This window comes from Acartia tonsa, chromosome 5 (assembly GCF_053477335.1).
Source record: "Acartia tonsa isolate MP-2025a chromosome 5, ASM5347733v1, whole genome shotgun sequence".
NCBI lineage: Eukaryota > Metazoa > Arthropoda > Copepoda > Calanoida > Acartiidae > Acartia > Acartia tonsa.
In genome coordinates, this window is record NC_137264.1 from 44,312,816 (window position 1) to 44,340,366 (window position 27,551).

At 31.5% G+C, this 27,551-nt stretch overlaps 2 protein-coding genes across 2 annotated transcripts; both read right to left on the reverse strand.

Annotated features, from left to right (window-relative positions):
• Positions 1 to 639: 639 nt before the first annotated feature.
• LOC145319613 (septin-4-like) lies at positions 640 to 18,866 on the reverse strand. Its single transcript, XM_080161847.1, has 15 exons — positions 18,555 to 18,866; positions 16,215 to 16,309; positions 14,935 to 14,975; positions 14,338 to 14,433; positions 13,826 to 13,886; positions 13,307 to 13,371; positions 12,659 to 12,741; positions 11,906 to 11,976; positions 11,030 to 11,072; positions 7,328 to 7,392; positions 6,251 to 6,316; positions 5,227 to 5,343; positions 3,125 to 3,168; positions 2,406 to 2,496; positions 640 to 1,083 (listed from the first exon to the last, which is right to left on the reverse strand). Exons 1-15 carry the CDS (start codon positions 18,580 to 18,582, stop codon positions 985 to 987), a joined length of 1,065 nt encoding a protein of 354 aa, XP_080017973.1. The 5' UTR covers positions 18,583 to 18,866; the 3' UTR covers positions 640 to 984.
• Positions 18,867 to 21,006: 2,140 nt separating this feature from the next.
• On the reverse strand, positions 21,007 to 27,504 carry LOC145319614 (sushi, von Willebrand factor type A, EGF and pentraxin domain-containing protein 1-like). Its single transcript, XM_080161848.1, has 11 exons — positions 27,331 to 27,504; positions 26,989 to 27,149; positions 26,793 to 26,913; positions 26,122 to 26,228; positions 25,913 to 26,024; positions 25,210 to 25,288; positions 24,633 to 24,745; positions 24,012 to 24,075; positions 23,062 to 23,133; positions 22,414 to 22,478; positions 21,007 to 21,377 (listed from the first exon to the last, which is right to left on the reverse strand). Exons 1-11 carry the CDS (start codon positions 27,464 to 27,466, stop codon positions 21,235 to 21,237), a joined length of 1,173 nt encoding a protein of 390 aa, XP_080017974.1. The 5' UTR covers positions 27,467 to 27,504; the 3' UTR covers positions 21,007 to 21,234.
• Positions 27,505 to 27,551: the final 47 nt, after the last annotated feature.

The window sequence follows — 27,551 nt, forward strand, 5'->3', positions numbered from 1 at the left end:
ACAAAAATTACTTTTGCTTTTTTGTTATATTTTTAGTAGCTCAGCTATTCTATAACTAGAGTTTGTCCGAGCGACGTTCGTCATTGTAAGTTTATTCCAGTTTGTTGAAAAAATTATAAAACTTTCAGGCGATCATGTCATAATTAGTGTAAAAAATTCATGACTTGTGTATTGCATGAATTACTCTAATTAAAAGAACCATAAAAAAAGAAAAACTTTTGAATTTCAGATATTCAGCTTTCAAAGCAGCGTTTACCATTACCTCGCAAGGGCGGGATTCTCCTTCGATTTAAGTTATCATCTTGTTATCCTAGCGTTTAATAGGATTTGATACTCAAGGATATTAGGTTAAGTAACATCCATCAACAACAAACCCCTTGATTTCACGACCTATGTCTGAGAAGTCCTAACTGTACATGGTAATAAGTTGTGCCTGTTTTTAGGCCAAGGCATTCCCGCTACTCTTACTATTTATGTCGCCCACTTGACTTAGCAGCAGTAGGAACTATTTTTGACGACTTTAGATATGACGCGGTGTCGGACCTAGACTCAAACCTATCACCCCCCCCCCCTCCTCCCCCTCGCCAACAACGAGTATGTCGCGACTAATCCTAAATTTAAACCCGATTGGATGCTTAATTTTTTTTTTTTTTTTAAATAGGGATTCTTTTACATAAGTCAGGTTTAGACTTCCAGAATTTAGAATTGTAAAAGGTTGATTTCCCTGAGGCTTACAGGCTGTTGATGCACGGATACAAATCCCTGTTTTTTTTTATTATCAAAGAAACATAAATATTAAGAATAGTTATTTATCGCATCCTATTAAAGACAGCTTTCCGCGGATATTAAAATGAAAATTCATAAAATTAAAACTAGTTTTATGATTTTTGTTTTCTTATTCACAGAAAATTGTCCATACTACGATGCAACACACGTTTTCAGAATAGCTGAGAACCGGTTTGGAAGCTATAACTGAAAATTTATTTAAGATTTTGATATTTTCTGTTGCATAGAGTTTAACATCTCCTGCATCCTCCTGATCTCCTCATCCTTCTGCTGGAGCAACAGGATCTTCTCAGGATCCTAAATAATAATAAATGTATAAATATACAGGGAGTAAGGGAGGGGGCAATGGGCAATTAATTCAACTTAAGAGTATTTGCTGAAAGACCTCGAAATCCAGATTAATCCAGAAAATATGGAGGAAATTTCAAAGGGAGAGTTAATACAATACAGAAAACAATAAAATAAGAAGAAAGTTCCAAGTAAAAAGCATTAATTTGAAAATTATATTACCAGCACATCAGACTGACGTAACTATTATGTAATTAATAACTAGAAAAAACTCCCTGGAACCTATTCAACCCATAGCCCCATAACCCAAAATTTAATTGGATTCTTAGATTGCTTATTAAACAAATATCACAATAAAGTTTTTATCTATGAAATGATATTTTCTGGAGAGAAAAATTTTTAAAAAACCAGCCACATCATAACAAATTAAGTTTATTGATACTTGTCTGCAATATTCAAAATTAACAAACGAGTTAGCGGCATTCTGTGCACTAGTACCCAAAGTCAGTCAGAAACAGCTAAATTCTTGCACATTCCCTTTAAGCCAGTACCCAAAGTCTGAGACTCATAAAAATTGAATATTCGATCCATTGTCCCCTCCCTTACTCCCTGATAAATATAGATGTATAAACCAGAAAACTATCTGGATCCAGTGTAGGGGACCTTTTTCTTCTGCTATCAAATTTCTTTCGGCTCATTTGTAGCGACTTGGATGTGTTAACATTTCTGACGCAATTGGCTGATATTCAAAGAACCAATTGAAAGTCGGCACATGGTACATGGGGGCCTTTAATTTATTTAACCCTTTCATACTTTATTGTTTTACTTTTATTAACAAATACAGGGTGAGTCAGAAAAAACTGAGTTTTCCAATTTTCTGATACAACCAATAGGAATATGGAAACAACAATTAGAGGTTCTTGTTCTCTATAAAAATATACATTAAACTTAGAAAAGGTGTTTTTGAATATTTCTGAAAACAACGGTGCTTATTAGAGCATAAAGATTTCAAAAAGTTTGATGTGCTTTTATACAGAGAACAAGGACATTTAATTATTTTTTCCGTTTTCCTTCTGGTTGTTTCTGAAAATCGGAAAACTCAGTTTTATTTGACTCACTCTGTATATAATTAGGTTTTTTTTTATATTTAAAGGGATAAGACAATGGCCGATAGATTGATATACATCCGAAATGGAGATACACTCAATAACCATTTCTATGGATAAAAATTAGTGGTTGAAATGTGGTCAAAATGCAATAAAATTTCCAAAGTTGTCAATATTATTTTCGGACGCAGTACAACAGGGTAAACTAAATCTATTTTTGCCAACCTCATAAGTTTCATCTAATCTTTCTGTAGACTTTGTAATATCAGCTGGTTGCTCTATACCAGCTGCTTTTAGTTCTTGCAGACAGGCTATCCTAAAATATTTAGCAACAATACAATTTTATGTTGACAAATAGCGGGAGTGTTATGTGTTAATATGTTTAAAATGTCAAAAAAGTTTAGTAGACGATTGAGAATGAAAACTTTTGTTGTTGAAAAATATATATGGGTTATACAAAGATGTTAGTTTAGTTGGATAAAGTAGTCTTGGGTTGAGATGGATCAATAGCTTTTAAAAATAGGAATTTTAAATAAACTAACCCCTTCCCAGCCCCCACAAAAAAAGTACATAATTACGCGGAAAATATGAGATTTAAAAAAAATGGTTTAAATTAGATCTTTGAGATATAATCATAGTAGTTTGACAAACAGTAGCACCAGAGATCTAAAGGGATAAGGCAATGGCCTTTAAACTGATGTACATCCCAAATGATTATACACAACATTGCCTCTTCTGTAGATTACAATTAGTTGTTGAAACGTTTGGACACTGAACTGAATGTACCAACCAATCAAATTCAATAGTCCCCAAGATTGTTAACGAATAAGAAAACGTTATTAAACAACCCAATGTTACATACCTCACTGAGAAGTACAGACATAATTGAATTACATTTTTTACGAGTTCGCTTTAATGGGTGTTGTTAGTCATTAAAAATTCACCTGAAGTTTTCATAATGAACATCATGGGTCACATCTTTTAAATCCTAAAAATATATTAAGAAATTAATTATTTGCCTAATATTTCAATATAATTATTTTGGATTCTTATCAACATTATTGCCAAAATTAAGTCCTTTTTGGAATTTTGCATATGCTGCAATGGATATATAGTACGAAGATAGTGTGAAAGATTCTTGCAAACGCTATCTAATATATAAAGTAGTATGCTTTTTTTTGTCTGTAGCGAAGGATCTCGCTAACCGCTGAACCGATTTGGTCCTCTTTTACAGTGAAGCTACTTATTGGTCTCAGGATGGTTTTAGGCTATTTTATTTTTATAAAAAGTCCGGGTAGGTAGGTTTTAGGCTATTTTTCTGCCCTTCCATATTCCTAAGATATAGAGCCCCTAGATGCTAGGGGCACAGCCGCTAGTCCTTATAATAAAGTAACAGGATGTCTCTTTGTTTGTCTGTGTGTTTGAATTTTTGTACCGAAGGATCTCGCTAACAGCTGAACCGATCGGGTTATCCCTAACAGGGTAGCTTCTATTAGGTCCTAGGGAGGTTTATAACTATTTTTGGGGAGGGTACCACAACCCTGACAAGAGAAATCGCCCCTCAAAATTCTCCCTTCCCCCCCAAAAAATTGGTTTATCAAATTCAACTTTCCCCTCTTCAAGTGCCCCTAGAGGCCTCTAGAGGCGTAGCCGCTAGTTGATGATATTCTACTTCCAGCTTGTTATATAACAATACTCAACATCTACTTCCTTAACTCCCTTCCCTTATCCTGGAGAATCGAACTAACCAATAAATGAGGCCAACTGCAGCAACCTAAATTGGTGACAAAATTTCCACTGTCATAATCTCCACATATTCTCCATTTCTACCGCATAACGCTATCAAAATAGTTCTATGTATATTCCATTATATAAAGTAGTAAGCTTTTGTTGATGTAGCAAAGGATCTCGCTAACCACTGAACAGATACGCTCCTCCTTTTTAGCGACACTTCTTATAGGTTCCGAGATGGTTTTGGGCTACTTTTTAAAAGTCTGGGTATGTTTTATAGACTATTTTTCTGCCCTTCAACATAACTCCGGATATACATAGAGCCCCTGGATGCTTGGGGCGCAGCCACTAGTTGAAAATCCTCTGTGAAAAGTAAATTACGTGTAAGAGATGAGACCATGTAACATAAAAACCATGTCAACCGAAAATGATTGATATGCTTAAAAAGAACATCAATTTTACAAAACAAGGATGACAAAATTTATGTTTGTGTAACTGTTTTGCTTTTTATACTTAATTCCCTCTTTTGCTTTTTATCCACATGAATTTTCTTAGAAAAGGCTCATATAATAGGTATATGTATTAATATTATGTAAATAACTTCCATTATTACATAAGTAAACCAGCAGTTGCGCCCCTAGCAGCTTGGGGCTCTGTATTTTGAAGTATAGGGACGGGCAAAATAGCCTAAAAACATCCCAATACTTTAATCTAAAATTAAATCAACCTAAAAACACCCCTGGACCTATGTAAAGCCTCCTTTAAAGGGAAAACAAAATCGTTATATTCGTTATCTAAATCTTAAGCTGCAGTCAGAAAAATCTTATTAATTTATAACTCGTTCCTATGATATGAAAGGTTATAGATATAAATATAAGTGATATTGCATAAAATTAAACAAAATAGAAATTCAATAAAAGTCCACAAAGTTGTAAAGCCACCAAATTAGACAGCATTATTATAAAACTAATAATAATCCTAATAAATAGTCCAATGTTACCTTTTCTGAGTCTTGGGCCAACTTACTAAGATTAAAAATAAAGAATTTAAAAGATCTGGATACTTGATGTACAAACATTTATCGGTCATTGTCTTATCCCTTTGGATCCCGGGCTGAAATAAATTAATTTTGTATTGCAACATATCCTGACAATATCACAGGTATGTAATATGCACACATACTATAATACTTAATGAACCAACTAATCAAAATCCAATAAAAGTCCCTAAAGTTGTTAAGTCAACCCAAAGGAAAGCGGTTACATAAAACTAGTGTAATAAACATCACAATGTTCCCCTCCCTCCTTGATTTTACCTGCATATGAGTCTGAATGAGGAATCTCTTGAGATGCATGAAATCACTGTGATTTGTATCCTCGATATCAACTATCCCCCATGGATATTGGCGTCCTCGTACAGTCTTATTTCCAACCTAGAGCAAAATGTTTTTGAAGATTTTAGATAAATTTGTTTATCATTTCTTATAAGGTTCTGTGATTTCGTCTTTAGTTTGGTGCTTTCCCTCAAATGGGCTGTCGATCACTGTAACCCACTCCCACCCATTTTTAATTGTAATTGTAATTTATTTCCTGTGCAATAACTCGTTTTATTGCACTGCAGCATTACAGGCCTAAATGACCATTAGCATCACGTTAATAAAATATGGCCCTACTTATATTAGAAATAGTGTACATATTTAATAGTAATAATTTTCTAGTAATATTTTTTTAAGTAGAATGAAAATAATGGGAGGGGAGGGGAGAGGGGGAGAGATGTATATCCCCAATGATGACAAAGTATTCAAAGTTTTAAAGTAAAAAGGGGGAAAGCTTTTTTTAAAACTTAGGGTAGCAACCAGTTTAATGTCCTCTCCCAGTAAATCAACCTTTTTACAACAAATTGGTATCCGAGAATTTAAAATAAAAGAACATGTTCACTTGGGTCTTTGAATATCACCAATATTGTCAGAAATATTAACACAGCCAGAAAGCTATTTACTTGCAGACGAAAATTTTTGCCACGACTGGATCCAGGTAGTTGTCTGGTTATACATCTACCTATATGTATACATTTAGTATCCAAGGAAAGGTTGCGTGATAATATATAGAATCACATAAACAAATCCTGGAAAAAAAATTGTAAAGTTACAATTTACAAGGATGACAACATCCATAAATAGCAATGTCCCAATATCAGAAATATATAAGCAAACGATTAATTAAAGACAAATTTTTAATACTTTTAAGCTTCATGTGTTCTTACATACCAACATGTAATCTTAGTTTATAAAAGAATTTATAATCAATTGTCTTATCACCTAAAATGCCTGCAGACAATACCTGTAAAGTTGTGTTTGCACCAACGACTGCAAAAGGAATACCACTCTTTAGTCTCTCATTTTCAGCCTGTAATAGTTATTCATCGTATAGACAGCTTTCCGCGAATATAAAAATATAAAATCATATCCAGTTTTGTTAGCCCCGAGGGGCTGAAGGCCTTGGCTAACAAAGGTGGTACATATATTATTTTTTATTTCAATATTCATGGAAAATTGTCTGCAATACAATGCTATACATTATTTTTTCAATATGGTTCAAATCCTGCGGATATTAATCGGTCTCGAGGACATACTAAAGAATTTTTTTAAAAAGTTTTTTTTTACAAATATAAATAGAAAGTTTTTTCTTAAAACAACAACAAAAAAGATTAAGTAAACATATTTCCGTCGTTATGATTTCGCTAACTAATGAACCGACTTGGTTTTTACATTTTATGGACGCTTCATGTAGTGGCTTTAATGGTTTTAGGTTATATTATTTTAAATTCATGTCTTTGGATGTGGAATTCTAGTAGTTAAATCATATTAAAATCTTAAATTAAAATATAAATAGCCTAAAGAACGTGTCCGACCTTTTGTAATTAAAAAAAATAGCTAGTCGGTGCTTTTAGTAAATAGTATATTTAAAATTATCCATAGAATTTAAATATGCAATCGTTTTTTTTTGTAGACCTCTTATTTTTGAAATTATCTAAATTTAAAATTAAGTTGGTTTTAAGGTACCATACGCAACTAAAAAAAATTGCCATTATGAACAAAAATTGGAAGGTCTTAAATTTGACACCTTACTTTTTTAATTCTGTTGAGTCTTTATTAAAAAAATCTATTTTGTTAAACCTTCTGAATCAAAACTTTTACTTTGGGAGCTCGTCACAAATGGATTAAAAAAATCACAAAAGTTAGGACACGTTCTTTAAAAGAAATCTGAAAATTAGTGAAGAAATGATATTATATAAAGTACCAAGGCTTTTTATCTGAAGCTTAATATTTCAGTAACAACTGAACCGATTGAGTTCTCTATTTGAGAAAAGCTTCAAATAGGCTCCGGGAGCGCAGCCGCTAGTAAGTTAAAGTTCACCTTAAAATCTTCATCTTCGTCTGAATCTGTGTCAGGAAATTGATATAGTTCTATACCATGCTCAGCTACAAAAATATTTAGCTTAGTTTTATTGTCCCTTTGGGTATAGTCCCTTTCTTGGCAACGCGCCTTAAGGGACGATTCTTCGTATTTTTCACAGTAGCTTTTCTCCTATTTCTAGCCCCTGCGGGCCGCTCTAACCCTGCGGGGCTAATTGCCTAACCCTGTGGGGCAATCACCTAACCCAATATAACCTAATTTAAAATGACATATAAAAATCCACGAAAGGGACTATTCCCGTCCCTTTCTATATCCCTGGAAATTTTAACTGTTTTTTATTGTAAATCTATGATCCATCACCAAATGCTCAGGAATAAACGAATGCTTTATTTTGAATCAATTTGTATATCCATACATCTCTAGGAATGCTGTAGTTCATTAACATAAGATTTTTTTAGCTCTTTATCTACAATCTATCAATATTTCTGTTCTATAACATCATCAGCTTTAAACAAATTATTTATTTGAGATTGATTGTCCATTCCCTAAATCCTGTGTAAACGGTGCACTGTAAAATAATGCGTAGATGTTTAAAATTCAAATTGCGCAGCTTGTGTTAATAGTAGAAAAATGTAACGAATACTGTTAGAATCGCTAAGCAGTATATTTTTAGGAAATATAAGAACTATTCTAATGCTACGTATAGTAAGGGAGCTACATGTTAAAATGTCCCTACAGACTTAAAACTCGACTTGCGAGTAAATTTTGTGACATTTTACCACCTAGCTCCTAGATTATTTGTAACACAGGACACAATGGCATAGACTCGAAATAAAGTATTACCAAACTTTACCACTAAACTGTATAAAAGAAATATGATAAATATACAAGCAAAATAACAAGTTAATGTTGAGATTCAAATCCTTCTCGTCCCTTCTTGACCATAAAATGAATTTGAAAATTTTGAATATAGATTTTAATTTCATTATAAGGATGTTGTTTTTATATGTCGTCTTTATGACAGGTAAAAATTTCATGAATATATTTCTTTAATTAAATATATAAAAAATATTGTACGATAATATCAAATTAAATTAAAAGTATTTCAATTTGTTTCATTTTTTTGGTACTAAAATCATCCCTGACTTGAATGAGAGAAAAAGTTTGTTTTGATTCAGATTGCAGAAAGAACCTATTATTAAGATACACAATAGTCTCTTTGTGAGTTTAAATTTATAGCATTATTTTTAGTAGCGAAGCTACTCTATAATTTGAAATGTCCGTCCGTCCGTCTGTCCGTCCATAATTAATGAATTGGGGGAAACGTGATTTTCTCGGCTCCTATAAAAGATAGAGAGCTGAAATTTTTTTGACAACATTCTCATCATTAAGAAGCACAATTAACTATAAAACATCAATTGCGGTCGGACTGCTTTTTAGCAGGTTTTAGGCAATTTTTTATATTTTCCAAATTTTCCCCATATCTTTGGTGTTTATGAACCGATTTTCAAAATTTGTTCAGTTAAAGATTTCAAATTTAAATTTCCCATCATTTGAAGAAAACAACAATGACGGTCAGACTGCCTTTTTGCAGGCTTTTGGCTATTTTTATATTTTTCACACTTTTCCCCATATCTTTGGTGTTTATGGTCCAATTTTCGAAATTTTTTCAGTTAAAGATATCAAAATTAAATTTCCTGTCGTTTGAAGAAAACAACAATGACAGTCAGACTGCCTTTTTGCAGGTTTTTGGCTATTTTTATATTTTTCACATTTTTACCCATATCTTTGGTGTTTATGGTCCAATTTTCAAATATTTTCAGTTAAAGATATCAAAATTAAATTCTGGCGTTTTAAGAAAAGAAACAATGGCGGCCAAACTGCCTTTTAGCAGGTTTTTTGCTATTTTTATATTTTTGACATATTTCCCCATATCTTTGGTATTTTGGTCCAATTTTAAAACTTTTTTTGCATTAACAGTTTCAAAATACTTTTTCCATTGTTATGTGCATCTAGTATGTAATTTACTTTAACCGTTTTCATCATACAAAATAAAACAAGGTTTCGTGTTTATTTTCTCCAATAAATCTATTCTTGATTTGAATAAATACACTTTAAATCTACTTCTACGTATTCCCATCCACAATTCTTTGTGCTTCACTACTTATGGATGTTGTCATCCTTGTTTGTTAATCAATTAATGAAAAAAAATTTGTTTCAAATTTGACTAAATGACATCTCGTATAATATACTTTACATTCCATCTTAAAAATAAATCTGTAAGGTATATATATGTTTAAATATCTGTAAACCACCAATTTATGACTATTGAAATTTGATCAGCTGATAGGTTTGAATACTAGATGTTTTTTTAAGTAGTGCAGCTACTCTAAATCTAGAGAATAAATCTAATTTTGCTAAGAATTTACTTTTAGGTGTTTTAAACATTGTTAATTAAAGATTTTATTTTGATAATTAATATTTTACAACAATATCTCTTATAAACTGTGAGGAAGTTTGATAAATTTACGTTTATTTTGCAAGCTTGTTTGAAAATACTTCATTATTTTTATAATTCTGACAAAATAGATTTTCTATTTAAATAAATAACATAGCCACAAAAAAGGTTTAAGTAGTTATTGAAATATTTTATTACTATTCTTGCTAATTAAATATTTGCTAACTATGTTTAATTTGCATCTTTAAAATAGACAAGAAAAATATCCTACTTAAATGCTAATTTTATGAAGTTATCTTAAACCTTTTCCAAAAGTTTGTTTAATAAAACTATTTTATTTTTCATTGATTTTAAAATTATCAAAAGTATTTTTTTAAAGGCTATAGATTAATTTTGATTAATTTAAATCTGAAAAAATATGCATGTCTTTTCAAAGAATAGATTATATAAAAAACAAAATTAAATATATTCAGGCTATCAAAAAGCAAAAAATATTCTTTTTTACCATTTAATCGCAAATATTTAAAATCATTAGATTTTAAGCTTATTTTGAATGGAAACACACTTTTTCAGTTATTTTTTTCTCAACAATGGATCTTAAATGATTATTACTGAAAACTTTTATGAAAATGTTATTAACAAAAACTTCAAATAAAGGAAATAAGTGAAGTTTTCGAAAATGTGTGCAAAAAGTTGCCAATATCTCGTTAGAAGGGACTTAATGGATTTTAATTCTTACGGCTTACGACTTAGTGGACTGTAAACTAATAGAAAAGTATGACTTTAAGGTGAAATTTTGAGGGTCAACTTTTTTTCTTTTAAAATTCGCAGTGAGGAACCGTTCTTACATTTCCAAAACATAGAGTTCATTGCAGTTCTAACGGTATGCGTAACATTATCTACTGTTAATACAAGCCGCACAATTTGAAATCTAAAAATGTACGCATCTCTTTTTGCACACCCAATTTTCCAATATTTAGTTATATACTCGCAAGTCAAGTTTTACGTCAGGTGGGACACTTTAAACACTTAGCTCCTAAACTATGCGTAGCACAAGAATCGTTTTTATATTTAATACAAATAGAATTCTTAGCGGTTCTAACGGTATGCGTAACATTTTTCTACTATTAACACAAGCCGCGCAATTTGAATTTTTAAAATCTACGCATTTTTTGCACACCTTTTATGATTGTAGGTGGGTTGATTACAAATGTCTTGTTTAAGTCAAATTATGAAAAACTTACCTATTTCGGCCATTATTCGTTTCTTTTTGGCAGCAAGCTCAGTCTAAAAGCAATTTTAATATATTCAAAGCATTTTCATATGTTTTTTTTAACATTTTTAAAATAGTTTTTTAATATAAAAGCAGCTCTACAAGTCAAATAACTTTTAGTTGTATTATTGTACAAAGGTGCAGTTTTCATATTATTTTATTTCTTAAAATTAAGTTCTTATAATTTCATTTCATATACTTCCTATTTTTTTTTATAACATACGTTAGGTTGGTTAGGTTATAATAGGCAGACTGTAACCCTGTAGGGTTAGAGCACCGAAGAGTTAAGGCACCCATCAGGTATCTATAATACAAAGTAGAACGATGTCTGTCTGTTTGTTTGTCTGTCTGTCTGTTTGTTTGTAGCGAAGGATCTCACTAACCGTTAAACCGATCGGGTTCTTCTTTACAGGGTAGCTTTACTTTAAAAAAATCTAAAATAAGAAATTGGGTTATTAAATTCGACTCCCCCCTCCTCAAGTGCCCCTAGAGTCCTCTAGGGGCGTAGCCGCTAGTTAGGCATAAAGTAAAAAGTATAGGAATTTTGATCATATGAAAAAACGTAACTTATAAGAAATAACTATAATTATATGAAACAAATTATATAAATTGACATTAAATGAATCGATACTGAATCTTTTTGATCTAATCTAGTCTAAAACGTCAAGTACGTAGATACAAAACGAAATTTTTTTTTCTAAATTTGAAATAATAGTTTTTTTTAAATATTATAAATGTAGTCACTCTACGTTTATTGATGTTCGTTTATCCGTCCGATTGGTTAAGATTGGCTTTAATTGATATTGTCATCCTTGTTTCATTAGATTAACCCCCTAAAATTTCTTACTTTTGTCAAGGAGTCAGCTTTAGCAATAACAGGTACTAGGTTGACTTTATACTGCAGCCGTTTCAGAAACTCTAACAAACAATTAAGATTATGCAAAGAAAAAATCAATGATAATTGCATTTCTCGTATTCATTCGAATCCGGTGGACAGGAACCGGTTCTCATCCATACGAAAAAAAACTATGTCTAGCTTCGTATTATATCCAGTTTTTTACGAATATAAAAATGTACAATCATAAGATAAAAACCAGTTTTTTAGCCGATTTTTCTTATGATTGAACATTCTATATCCGCGGAAAGCAGTTTATAATACGATGCGAGAAATAACTATTATCATTACTTGGATCTAACACTAGATTTTCATGATCTCTAATAAAGTAAAACATGCAGCGGGCTAAAATAAAGATCCCCTCCCTTCCTACAAGAAAAATTAACTGACGTGATTAATAAATCACAGGGAAAATAGCAACCTAACTATTAGAACTAATGTGCAGATTTAGAAAAACCAAGAATAATTTACATTTGAAACGGGAAAATTGTATATAAAAGCTGTAATCAGGTATTATAATGCCAAATTGCAATAAATAACATTTTACTTTTGGTACTCATACCAAAATGTATTCTTTTTTTGTTGTTTAAAAATGTCTTTCCAAAAGAAAAACCCTTTGCAAAGCCTAAAATGTTTTACAATTTACTACAAACCTATATATTTGGAAAAATGACAATATTCAAAATGCTTAAAGTTCAATCTTACCGATATCTAAAGGCCTCAAACCATGACCATAGGGTGAAAGGAAGTATAGGCAGCAGTGTACGCGACTATCAGTCATATTTTTCCTTAATATTTTATATTTCCAGAGCTGGATCTTTAAATCATTTTAGTGGTGAGCCAGTTCGGGGTGAGCCGAATTTTAGCTAATCACAGCGCGGCATTTCATAAAATGCTGTGCTCTCATTGGTGGAAAGTTGGCTCACCACTAAAATGATTTAAAGATCCAGCTTTGAAACCGATTATTGTCCACTGGATTAAAATCATGTGTTGTATTATACTTTAGCCAGTTACGAAAATTAAAATAAAGTTCATGATATTTTAACTATTTTGTTGGACCGGGCCTTTTTTATTTTATAATGTTTAATTTTTTATCCGCGAAAACATGACTTTCCACTAAAATCTTAAAGAGTTAAAATCTTCCCAAAGTTTTATAATAAAGTTTTCAATTTTGTTGGCGAAACAAATTTGGAGACTTTTCTTTAATTTTGAATTTTAAGTTTAAGTTGAGTGTCAAAGCGTTTCAACCAATAATTGTAATCTTAAGAAAGGGTAATTGTGTGTATCATAATTTGGGATGAACATCAATTTATCGGCCATAGTCTTATCCCTTTAGCTCCCTGGTATGCTAACCTGTTGACACTATTTTCAGATTGAAAGTAGAGGCCTAGTTGGTCGTTCACATATTTTAAACAGGCCTAAAATTTAAACATTATTTATTATGGCTTCGAAACCGATTAATATCCACTAAATTAGAACCGGTTCACACTGAAAAATTTTGTTATGTGTTTGCCTAGGCCTTCGGCCCCTCGGGGCTTGCAAAAATGGTTTTAATTTTGACAGATTAGATCGACGGAAACTTATAGTTACGACTCATTGCTAAGGAGAAAAATTGCCAAGAAAAGCAAGATTTCAAAAAAAGGCATGCATTATTAAAGCAGAGTTTGTCAGCCGCTCATAAGCCGCCTGAAAGCCATAGGGATATCAACCTTTTACAATTTTTAAAATCAGCAGAAATTCTAAACTTGATCCAAATTTTACAAATCCACTAGTAAAAAAAAATTTCAAAACATCCAAACAGGTTTCATTTGGAGCTTAGTTGTGGCTATGGCGTAGATGCCGACCCCTGTCTTAAAGTGAATAAATTAGTACCTGCCAGGCATCAGCACCCTCCAGGCCATCTCCAAAGCCTGGCGTGTCCACGATAGTCAACCTAAAAGTACATCATGCCAAATTTTAAAAAAAATTTTGCCACAATTTACAGCAATCCTTATATAAGAGTAACAGGATGTCAACCTACGGGAGGATTACGATAGACGATGTACTAATATGGGTTTCCTTTAAAGTATAACTTCCCAGAGTGAAGGTTTTTAAATATTTTGGGGTAGAGTAAACCACCGCCCCCCTCTAAGTTATCAAGAAGGTGACATCAATATTCATTGTAGGATTAGCAAATGAATGTATATATATATCTTATTATGACTGAAATATAATGAGGCTTTGCTCAATTGGAGACAAAGGCTAATATGATTACATTATTTCAAATGAATGTAATTTCAACCACTAACTGTAATTTACAGAAGGAGTAATTTTGTGCATAATCATTTGGGATGTACACTAATTTATCGGCCATTGTCTTATCCCTTTAGATCCTTATGTTATACCTAAGTTTGACTCCATTTTCTTCAATTTCCAATTTTGTTTTCTCAATATCTGTTGTCTTGGTTAGTCTCTCTGAGACTGGGGGCAGCTTACGATTACTTAAAAAAACAAGAGTAATCTTATTTTTTAAAAAATAACGACAAACAAAAATTAATAATGATAGGCCAGTGTCTATTGTAATTAACCTATGGTAAAATGTATACTGGCCTAAAATTGGTCATTTTTTGTATGGCGTTATTTTAAAATCCTATAGCACGTTTGCCAATGTCTAGTTTTTTTCTAACTTACTTAGACGAGCGGACGGACAGACATACAAATGACAGAATGCGGACGCCGTAATATCCTTGATTAATTAGACTTTATTATACGATTTTAAACTTGTAAGAAAAACAGAAATATGGAGAACAGGCAAAAATTTATGGGAACATTGTTTCAGATGTCCCAAAGGACATACTAATGACGAGCATAGCTGAGAAGTTCTAATCCATCGGATAATAATTGGTTTCAAAGTCATACTGTAAAATAACTTGAAACTGGAAACATAACTCAAACCAGCTAAGTAAAATATGGTCTGTACGTTCGTCAGTCACGTATTTTACCTGTATAGGTCTGTAAGGAAGAGTGAATTCACCAGTGTTGACTGAAAATAAAACATTCTATTAATAATTCATATGGTATTAGAATAAGTCAAACATAGACGTCCAAGGGGGGTAAAAAAAATTTGCGGCGCATTTCCCCCCCTCCAAAAATTTTTTTTTACTCCCCTTAAAATAAAAGCTTGGACGCCGAACTCAAAACTTTTATTATATAATCTTTATCTATCCTGAACAAGAAATTTATAGTAAATACTAGGGACATTACTTCTTCTTATACTAAAGTAACAGGATGATTGTCTGTTTGTTTGTCTGTGTATCTGTGTGTCTGTGCCGAAGGATCTCGCTAACCGCTGAACCGATCAGGTTCTCCTTAACAGGGTAGATTCTCATAGGAAGGTTTATAACTATTTTGGGGGAGGGTACCACCACCCTCCCAAGAGAAATCACAACAAAATCGAAAAAGATTGAAATATTCCCGCCGCATAGTGTCGCTTGCGTAGTGGCGCTGCGTAGAAACATGAATTTAACAGCTGAATGACCATAGACAAATTATTTCTTAAATTAGATATTTAAAAAAAAATTAAATGCCATTAGAGGCCTCTAAAGGGCGTAGCCGCTAGTTAATTACAATAAAGGAATGCAACAACCATGGTGGGTGTTCATATTCCACCATCCCATAGGACCTACAGGAGTAACTGGTCAGTGAACATTGAAAAGAACAGAATATGTATAGAGGGGCAGACAAACTTATAGAGAAGCTATGCTCCCACCGATAATAATGTTCTTGTATATAATTTACTTGAATGAATAATGCTTTTTTAATATACTCTATTTTAGAATTTGCCACTCCTTTTCCAAAAATATTTAAAAGGAAGGGATCACGATCCTGTTTAACCCAGTAAATCAAATCAGTATTGTTTTGTTTGCCTATAAATAAACCTGTATCTAGAGACTCTGTGTTAATGGGGATGGAAGCGAAGCTTCTCTATATTTCATACATTAGTAAATCAGTCTGTCATGTCAGCCGTTCATGCTCTGTACGCTAGGCATGTACTGACAGTCCATCTAGGGTAATGATAGTCATTTCTCGTATTCATTCGAATCCGGTGGATAGGAACCGGTTCTCATCCATACGAAAAAACTATGTCTAGTATCGTATTATATCCAGCTTTCTACGAATATAAAAATGTACAATCATAAGATTAAAACCAGTTTTATAATTGTACATTCTATATCCGCGGAAAGCCGTTTATAATACGATGCGAGAAATAACTATTACATACCTTTCCAAGGCCGGATTCTCCAACGACCATGAGGGTGAATTCAAATCCCTTTTTCACTGTTTTTCTTTGCAATTGATCCGCCAATAGTGAGAATCCTGCACACATTTTCACAAATTATTAGTTTTTAGTCACAGATCATTTTTTTAGAATATATGTATAACCAGATATCTAAAGAGATAAGACAATGCGCGATAAATCAATATAAATCCCTAATGATTATAAACAAAAATACTATTTCTGTAGCTTACAATTAGTGGTTGAAACGTTTGAACACTCAAATTAATGAACAAAACAATAAAAGTCCCCAAAGTTGTCAAGCCAACGAATAAGAAACGGTTATTATAAGACTGGTGTAATAAACAGCCCATTGTCCCCTCCCTCCTTGTTTTTGTAAAAAATATAATGTAAAATTTTAAGAAAATTAAATACAGGTGTTTGATAGGTTTACATTAATAATATTTGCGCAAGGATTATGAAAATTATAAAATTAACAGAACTTTACACAAACAAACAAAAAATACACCGAATATCTGTACAAATTTCCTGTTAGGAAATTTAAAGTTTTTTTCACTAAAGACGGTAGTTACTGACTAACCGAAAAAGGAGTGTTGACGTTTTAGTTAATTTTGTAAAAAGTTTTAACGAATTTAAAGTGCATTAATGATAAGGAGAAATCAAATACGTTAATTTTTTTTATTTGCGTTAGAACTTATCAGAGACTTATAAGACAATGGCCGATAAATCTATGTACGTCAAAAATGAAGAAACATAAAATTACCCTTTTATTGATTAAAATTAGTGTTTGAAACGTTTGAACACTCAACTTATTGAATCAATAAACCAAAAAATCACTAAAGTCCCAAAAGTTGTGAAGCCAACGAATAAGAATACGTTATTATCAGGGAGTAAGAAAGGGGACAATGGATAGAATATTCCATTTTTAGGAGTCTCAGACTTTGGGTACTGGCTTAAAGGGAATGTGCATGAATTTAGCAGCTTCTGACTGAGTGTGGGTACTAGCGCATGAAATGCTGCTACTCGCTGTGTTAGTTTTGAATATAGCAGACGGAAGAATTTGTTTTGATATGGCTGGTTTTTTTAAAAAAAACTCCAAAAAATATAATTTCATAGATAAAAACCTTATTGTGATATTTGTGTAATAAATAATCTAAGAACCCTAATCTAATAACCTAAATTTAATTCTTGTTTATAGTGACATTTAAAATCTAGGAAAATGGGTTCAACGAGTTCCATGGAGATTTTTCTAGTAATTTATTACAGATGGTTACATCATTCTGATATACTGGTAATCTAATTTTCAAATGATTGCATTTTTCTTGGAACTTTCTTTCTTATTTTATAGTTTTCTGAATTTTATTAGCACACCCTTTACAATTTCCTCCAAAATTTCTGGATTAATCTGAATTTCATGGCCTTTCTTTGAAAACCCTTAAATTGAATTAATTGCCCATTATCCCCTCCCTTACTCCCTGGTTATCAAAAACCTTTGGGGACTAGTGGAATAAACAGCCCCTTGTCCCCTCTCTCTCTCTGTAAATTTATGACAGGCTATTTCAGGGTCCTAATTTGTACATAATAATCTATGAACAATTCATGGTTTCTTAAGTTTTACATATAAACTTTATGGTTTTTAAAACTCACATATTATATTTTGTAAAACTAATATTATGTACAAAAATGGGACTTTCTAGTGTATTTTAAAAAAATATCTAGGAATGTTTATTAAAATGTACAAAATACAGATAATAAAATTTTTAATCAAATACTAATTTCACTTGTATAGAAGCAGTATTTCTGTATTTTTCATTTTTTTTGATATTTATACTTTTTTGGACTTCACCTACGGACTGAAATTTTTTTTGTAATAATGCTCATATATGAATTCGGTATCAACGTTTTTATCAAACTCTTAAGTTTATTATCCTATTACATAAAGTAGTAATGTGGTTTTATTTGTCTGTAGCTTAATATTTCTATAAATAATGAACCGATTGAATTCTCAATTTTATGAAAGCTTCACATAATTGATGGGATGTTTTTAGGTTTAAGTTGTGGGATGATTTAAAACTATTTTTGTCCCCTTTCTTTATGTCTAAGAATATAAAGCCTCTAGATAATAGGGGCACATTTGCTAATACGATTAAAAGAAATGCCTATTGAAAAGATAATTTTATAATTGAATTAAATAATATATTTCTCCGCTATTAAAAGATGTAGGTTTTCTTGTTTCAAAAAAAGAATGACAACATCCATTTAAGTCTGACCCATTTATAGAAAAGTTTCGCTTTTAAAAAAGTAAGATAAAAATAAATAACCTACCAATGAAATTTTCTTTGTTTTCTGACATTTTAAACTGTTAATAGTTTCACTATACAAAATACAATTTTTCTAGTCTTTAGCCGGCGGCGTTTAATTGAACATTATTTGCTATGATTAATGGATTTCTTTATTGTGAAAAATCTGCAATTTTATATAATTTTTTTTTGTCTGGTATCCATCTATCACAAACACTACACTACTAAACACTTGCTTGTTTAATTCAAACTAAGATTAAGATCTGATATTGCATGAGTAAATGTTATTTGAGTATCCGGTAGTCTGTCTGTCTGTATGTGTGTTTATGTACCAAGATCTGAATTTCTTTGGTTTCCGAAAATGTATAAACAAATGGTTAAACAGGGGTAAATATATTCTATTTGGCTCCGTATATGTTTTAAATATGTATAAACTGTTAAGCTAAAATATGTCAAACTTTGAAATAATTTAACGATTGTTTTTGTATTTGATTAAACCTAAAAACATTTTAGAGAGTTTTTATAATATATTATATATTAATTATAACAATTTAAAATCATAATTAACTGAATTCTTAATAAAATTATATTTTGATAGTTGTTGAACCCCTAACCACATAAAACTCTAGCGGCTGCGACCATAGCATCTTAAGTATTGAGCGGGGTTAGAAAATAGCCTAAAACCATCCTAAGAATTAAATCTGAAAATTAAATAGCCTAAAACCTTAAAAAGACCTCTATGAAGTTTACCTAAAATAGAAAACCAAATCGAATCAATAGTTGTTAAGATCTTAAGCTTCAGACCAAAAAAACCTTACTACTTTATATAATAGGATATCATCATATTTATGTTTTAACATAAAAGAATATATTACCCTGGTAAATCTACTGGTACTATGCATGTGAGAAAGCCTACTCGGCCGGGAGAAAGTCCAATTTCAGCTGGGATACAGGGAATGGCCATTGGAAGTAAAATATTTCTTCCACATATCGAAATACAATAGCAAACAAATAAGGCGTTTATATCAGAGAGAGAAAGAGAGAGAAAGAGAGAGAGAGAGAGAGAGAGAGAGAGAGAGAGAGAGAAAGAGAGAGAAAGAGAGAGAGAGAGAGAAAGAGAGAGTTAGAGAGTGAGAGAGAGAGAGAGAGAGAGAGAGAGAGAGAGAGAGAGGTCTGTTTATTACACTAGTCCTCAAAGTCTTATTCTTATTCGTTAGCTCAACAACTTTGGGGACTTTGCTTGGTTGGGTTATTAATTTGAGTGTTCAACCACTACTTGCAATCTACAGAAGGGATAATTTTGTGTATAATCATTGGGGATACATTAATTTATCGGCCATAGTCCTCTCCCTTTAGATATCTGGGTTACATAATTTTTATGTTTGAATGAATAAACTTTTCTAAAATACTTATTACTTAATCCCTGAATACAAGATTCTCGCAAAACCATTCCAGTAGAGCTACACTAGATTCCAGTAGAGCTACACTAGATTCCAGTAGAGCTACACTAGATTCCAGTAGAGCTACACTAGATTAAATTATAGTGAGCAAATGGAAAAGGGAGAGACGGGATTGAAATACAGGTATCTAAAGGGATAAGACAATTGCTGATAAATTGATCTCCAATGATAATACACATAATTACTCCTTCTGTAGATTACAATTTAGTGGTTGAAACATTTTGACACTCAACTTAATGAACCAACCAATAAAAAAAAACAATAAAAGCCCCCATAATTGTTAAGCCAACGAAAAAGAAAACGTTATTATAAATGGGAACAGTGTAATAAACAGCTTATTTTCCCCTCTGTCTTTTGTAGTAAGTGGATACATCTATGAAAAGATTTCAATCACTTTATTGTAACGAAGCTCCAGTATATAGAGCGTATGAGAGAGGGAATTATGAAGGGGGGAATATTGAATATGGTTTTCATGCTACTTACTTACTCATGGAGGGATAGGATAATGGCGCCTAAATTAATATACGATTACACCAATTTCTTCCTCCTAGAGGCCTCCAGAGGTGTAGCTCTAGTATTTGATATAGTTATTTAAATCTAAATTCTAAATGGTTAAAAGGCCTTTAAACATACAAAGTATCATATTTGAACATATAAATACCAAACAAATAATGTTTGATTCAAACACTTCTTTGTTCAGTAACTAATACAATTTTAAGTAAATAATACAAGAAATAAAATGCCTCATAAATGAATTAAGTTTTTAAATTAGAAAAATTTATTTATAAAAAATACCTTAGTTATTGTATGTTTTCTTCGAGAGCTCCTTGGAGTAAGAGGACATTGTGAAATTAGATAAACAAGAGATGAATTTTTACATTCTATAAAATTAGCCTTCAATGTTAGAATAAAAAGGATTAGAACATCTATAAAAAAAGAAGCCAAAATCAATAGGAATGACAAACAAAAATAACTCTTGTAAAGTAAAATATACATAAATTTGTTGAAAAATTTCGTAAAAACAGGATACATTAAAAGGACATTGTTTCATTCAAAGGATTTGATTATAGTGATTATACCTTGTTGCCCTAAGAATCATTTTAAAAATTATAAGAATAAGATAATTATGTTACACAAAAACTCATATTAACCAAAAAGAATTCAACATGTTTTAAATGGACCTTTATAGTAAAGATTATAGAATTGCTACGCTTTCCAAATTGTAACTAACTGATAAAGAAATCACTATGAAAAGTTTGAATTCGATAGGATATTTCTAACAAAATATTGTTGACCTGTACAGTCCATAATATTGGCTGGGATCCAAACCATTGTATCGTTGTATCCTTTGTCAAGGTCATGCATCCAGGTACAGGTTACTTTCTGATCTGAATAATTTAACCCACTTACCAATGACATAAACTAATAAGCTATATGTCTAATGCTATTCTAGCAGGGTGAGAGGTTCGAACCCTGCAGCGGCGCGAGTCAACAATAGGTTCCAGCAGCTTAAAGTAAAAGGCAGACTGTGATTTGATTACAGCTTTTATTGAACTGAAGAATAATACAACAAACATCGATATTTATAGTGCAAGTACATAAGTTATAAATAGACGTGGCAGGACACTGTTGATAACAAAAGCCTGGGCGACATGGTGGTGGCCGTGTGGGTTGGGTGCGGAGCATCTCTATAATATAATCTGGCTTCACATTACCACACTAATATTCTTATCAGATGCTATGGAAAAAAGACGATGTAAACTGATAAATATTCTTGTATATAGAAAATTCTCCAAGCCAAAGTGGTTTACATTTAGCAATCAATCTAACTATTTATCTGTAAGATATACCAAAATATAGTACTAACAATGAAAACAACATCCATATAAGTAAGGCTAAACAAAAAACATTGATAAACATAGAGTGTCAGCTATTATAATACCCAAGAAATTTGATCTGGTTATCCCAATATATTGACTTTCCAGTATTGATTAAGGTGATAAACATTCTAACTTTTATCAAAATTCAAATACAATTATGTTGTATATCATTGATATTATTTGGCCAGATAACTGGCTGATTTTAAATACTGGATATCTGGCCAGATAACTGGATATTGAAGTAGCAAAAAAAGGTTTTCTTCTTAAAAAGGTGTTTTATTATAAAAAAAAGATTAAAACTTAAAAGTTAATTACTAAGTTGAACCTACTTAATTCTATGCAATTAAGCTAATGAATTATTACTACCATTTGATTTACTTCTACTTTCTCATGGTAATGTAAAACTAAAATTAATTTACTATGCAGCAACTTTAAGATTTTCAGAAATAATGCTTGTGATTCTTTGAAAACAGGGATTTTGTTGTATAACATAAAAGATTATACTGCCAGATATCCAGCCCAACCCTATTATGAAGATATCTACCTCTTTGAGGATGTTCTTCAGTACCATATTCAGACCAGGATAATCCATCAAGTGGTTCCCAGCCACTAAAAAATAAAAATAGTTCAGAGAAATTTTGGTTATTTTTAAGAGTTATTTCCAGTATGGCTAAGAAACCGATTGATATCCAATGGATTTGAACAGGTTCTTAGTTATTGGTGATACTGAAAAATCATGTATACCATCTAGTTACAGACAATTGTCTACAATTATTAAAATAAAAATTATATTATCAATATCAGTTTTTTTGCATGGGCCTTCGACCACTCAGACAAACAAAACTAGTTTTAATCTTTAATGCTGTTCATAATTCAGTGCGATAGATATATCTATATTTTTTGTAATATGGAATTCCAAATATCCCATCCTCAATGTTTGATCATATGGTAATACTTAATTTTTTTTTGCAATTTATGATTTTTGCAATGTGATCAGATCCTCATATTGACAGAATAATTTGAATACCAATTTTCGAATGTAATACATAATTTTATCATATTCTAAGCAAAATGTATAAATAAAAGTAGGAATAAATCATACTGCAATTGAAAATTTATTGTTTAAAATAAGTTTAACAAATAAAGTTGAATTTTAATTTATTTTGATATGAATATGTCAATTTATACTTACTGAGGCAATGGAATGTCCAACATTTTGCCAGAAGGACATCTGTATATTATTTCATCTCCAAGTTCATTAATTCTAAACAAAATCTATATGATGATAATTTGGATCATGGATAGAAAACAAAGTCATTCCTTAATTAGGACAGAAGTTACCCTCCTAGGAAGGACATAAGAAGCCTTCCTTAAGTAAGAATTTGTTAGATGAAGGGCATAACTTGCCTCCCTTAACAAAGATTTTGCAAGATTGAGGACATAAGTAGCCTCTCTTCACCTCACAAAACCTAGCTTTTTGGTCCATCACATAGCAAAATATTGCAAAACTTAGCTTTTCTGTCCTTATTATAGCAAAACATTGCAAAAATAGCTTTTTGGTCCTTCACAGATAAGCTAGATTTAGTTAGATGAAGTAGCCTTCCTTGTGTAAGAATTTGTCAGATAAAGGACATAAGTCACCTCCCTTAAGTTAGATTTTGTTAGATGAAGAACATAAATAGCCTTCCTTAGACCAATTTCCAGTGACTTCTGTCCTAATTAGGAATGACTTTGTTTTCTTTCCATGATCCGATAATTTAATGCTCTCAATGTAAATCTTTTATAACGAAGCTTCTCTATGATATTTTTTTTTATCTGTCTGTCAGTCAATAAGGAGATTTTATTTATAATAGACAGCTGTTTTGTTTAGTGAAGATTTCATACATCCAGTTTATATTTTACTTGGCCAGTAGGTCTATCGTTCAGTCATGCTACAAATTTAAAAAAATAACTACTAACATTTTTAAAAAGTGAAAGGTTTAGTGATCTATTTAATTTTTTTCTTGATTTGAGATCACTTAGCATCTGCGCTTTAAATCACTAAGGTCATATTTTTCATCCATGATTTTGCATTTCACTACTTATGGATGTTGTCATAATTGTTTTGAATTAGAATATTCAATTGATTTTCTATATTGTTACTGGTATGGCCAGATAATATCCATTTTAAGTTGGGCAGATGGTATTGCATCTCTGCATCTTCTTTCTACAATCAGAAACAAATAATCACAAAATTGTTATTATAAACTACTAGCGGCTTAGCCCCTAGAGGCCTAGAAGGGGAATTGCAATCCCCAACTTACAATTGTAGTTTTAAAAAGCAAAAGTTTTAGCGTTCTTGAACAAAGATTAGTCCAGTCATAAAATAGCGGGTCAATAAAATAGTTTTTGGGGCAATTTCTCTTGGGAGGAAGGTGGTACCCTTACCCAAATAAGGTATAAACATTCCAGGGACCTAAAAGAAGCCAAATTGTAAAGGAGTACCAAATTGGTTTAGTGGTTAGCAAGATCCTTTGGTACAGAGATCCTGTTACTTGATTATAAGGACAAGCATTTGCGTACCTAGCATCTTGGGTTCTCGAAATAGTACATAAGGATAGAAAAATATCTTAAAACTATGCTATGACTTTAATTTAAAAAAGAAATAGCCTAAAACCATTTCAAGAGAGACACATTTCAAACTTTCCCTAGATGGAGAAATCAATTAATTTAGTAGTTATCAAATTGTTAAGCTACAGGATTAAGAAAATTAATATCATTTACTTTTACAAGGAACAGCAACATCTGGATTTTCCCACTCTCTGTTAGGTCTACACTCATTATACCAATAAGGAAAGTCATCATTTTCAAACATATATCCATTTTGACATCGATATCTAAACACATTAACAGTATTTAAATTGAAATAGACAAATGGCTAGAAACAATATTTTGATTGATTGATTAGCCAGAGTTTCTTACGGGTTACAAAACTCATCATGGATTAGGTTGAGACACTAGGGCCAGCTCAAGCTCCTTTGTTCAAGCACCTTATGACTTAATCTCATGAGGGCTCCACATTTTGACCTCAACTTTGACGAGTTTTTGGCAGGTGTACAAATTAAGTCGCTGTAATGAATGCAACTCTTTGCAGAGGATATTTGGATAAGGGTTGTACTAATGCCATGTATTTAACTTATTAGTATCCAAATTTATTAACAATAATCTACCTTCCTACACAAACAGAGGGAGGTTACATGATATTATTGCCAATGAGAAATTTGAGTCAATATTTGGATATTTAAATTCTCTGTATGCTACCGCTGAGCCTCAACTCGCCTTAACTATTTTATTGCCATACCTGGTAGCTAACAATCCATATTTTCTTGATGCACCAGGTCCATCATGTGAGGGTGGAGGTTGTGCAGGACAATCAAGCTCTGAATATTAACATTTAAATCAGAAGGGTGAAGAATGGGGGTGTATCCACCCCTCTGGCTAATGAAAATTGTTGATACCCCTTAAAATTCCTTTTGCCCTGTACAACCCACTAAAATTGTTTTGCAAATCTGTTTTTATTCTTTGGCAGATCTTAAATTTACTTGGGCAAAGTTTCTTTTAGTTCAGTATTTTTTAAGATATATGTCTGAAACTTTTAATTTAGATACTATTTGACAGGGAGGGAGGGGATATTGGGCTTATAATAAACTTTTCTTATTTGTTAGCTTAACAACCTTGGGGACTTTTATTAAATTTTAATTGGTGGGTTATTTTCTTGAGTGTCCTAATGTTTCAACTTCTACTTTAAATCTACTGAAGGGGTAATTTTGTGTATCACCATTGGGGATATATTTCAATTTATCGGACATTGTCTTACTTCTTTATCTATCCCTGGTATTTGTAGCTTTTGGTTTGTACAAGTTGTCTCAAATATAGGTATACATTTGCAACAGTTTTAGTATTGGTTTGAAATGTTGGACTTGACAACCTTAGTGTAATGTTTATAGAATTATATTTATGAGACCATTCAACAATATTACAAAAAAAGTTTATTGTTTACTTACTGACACACATCTCAATTTCAGGATGGCTCCACTCTCCATTAGCTTGACAAACATTGATAGTAGTATTTAGACCAGAAGATGGATAGCCCCAACCCTCTCGTGCACAAGAATACTAAATCAAACATTTATTAATGTAATTAATCTTTTGTCAATTAATAAAATTTATATTATTATTAAATTTATATTATAAAATTTTATAGAAATCAAACCTCAATGTGTGTGTTATATGGTCTAGCATTTCCTTCTTCTTCAGTCCAGTTCATTAAAGATAATCCAGAAGCATCAACTTGGAATGGAGCTTCAGTACAGTTGATAGCTACAATATACATTCCATTGACCATTTTTTTCAGTTTGAATTTTTAGCTTTTAACTTTTTATCATTTATTTATTTTCTATTTTGTTTGTCTATTTGACAAAGCCCTAAAATCGGTAGGAAGGACAAATAAGCAATACATACCTTGTAGAGTGTCAGAAAGTAATAAACAAAACAATAATTTGTGAGTCTTTACAAAATTCTACATAAATTTGTTGCAAAATTGTTAAAATACAGGATATAGTAAAAGGTTATGCTTTTATTTTTATGATTTGATTAAAGAGATTCCATTCTTACAAAATTGTATTTTATTGTCCTAGGAATTAATGTCATAAAAATCAGACGAATAGGATATTTACATATGTTTTAAATGGATGTATGGTCTTTCTGATAACAATTTTAGAGTATCTACATTTTCTAAATTGTACCTAATTATAATATAAATCATCAAAGTTTGAAATCAATAGAACAATTCTCATATGTCTAAAGTAGTTTACAGACAGACACAAACTAATTAAAGAAAAGCTTCGCATTAAAAAAAATAGCTAGATTAATACACTTTCTTACCAATGCAAAAAGGCATTTCTGGAGCTTCTGGGTAGGGATTATGTGGCAAGACAGGCCTCCAATTAGCATCTGCATCACATCTTACATCAAAACTTGTGTCAGCTATGGTTTGTTCTGTAAGCTAAAAAATACAAATCAAAATTATAAAAATCATAAATTTTAACATGAGAATTTAATGTCTAAATTAATAACTTACCTCATTTGGAAATTCCATAACAGAACCTTCAGGACATGTATATGTAACAACTTTTAGATAACTGTTCCAGTCTGTATCATTTGCAGCTAACTCTTCTGCATTGTGAACAGCTTCAACAGATCCTTCTGGGGATTCTGGGACTGTCAGGTTACAGTACACAGCTGAAATTAAAAATGCTATTTATATACATGTAATTCTAAAAAATGTAAATAATAATATTATTACTTTTAATTGTAAATAAGAAAAAATACATTCTTCGCACTTTTATAAGTGGAAATTAAAAAAAATTACAGTACAATGCACAGAATTTTTTCAATCAACAAGAAATGATTAAGAACTTACGTATACATTGAATGGTTTCAGGAAAATCATAATTCCAAGTCTTGTTGACACAAGCAGCATTTAGGACAATGTCATGTGTTCCATTGAAGATGTATCCAATTTCACAACCATATGTAACATTGTCACCATGAAACATTGGATTGTACAATGGTGAAATATCATCTGTATTACTCTATTTAAGTTTATTGATTAAGCCAAACAGTAATAAATCATTATGTAGG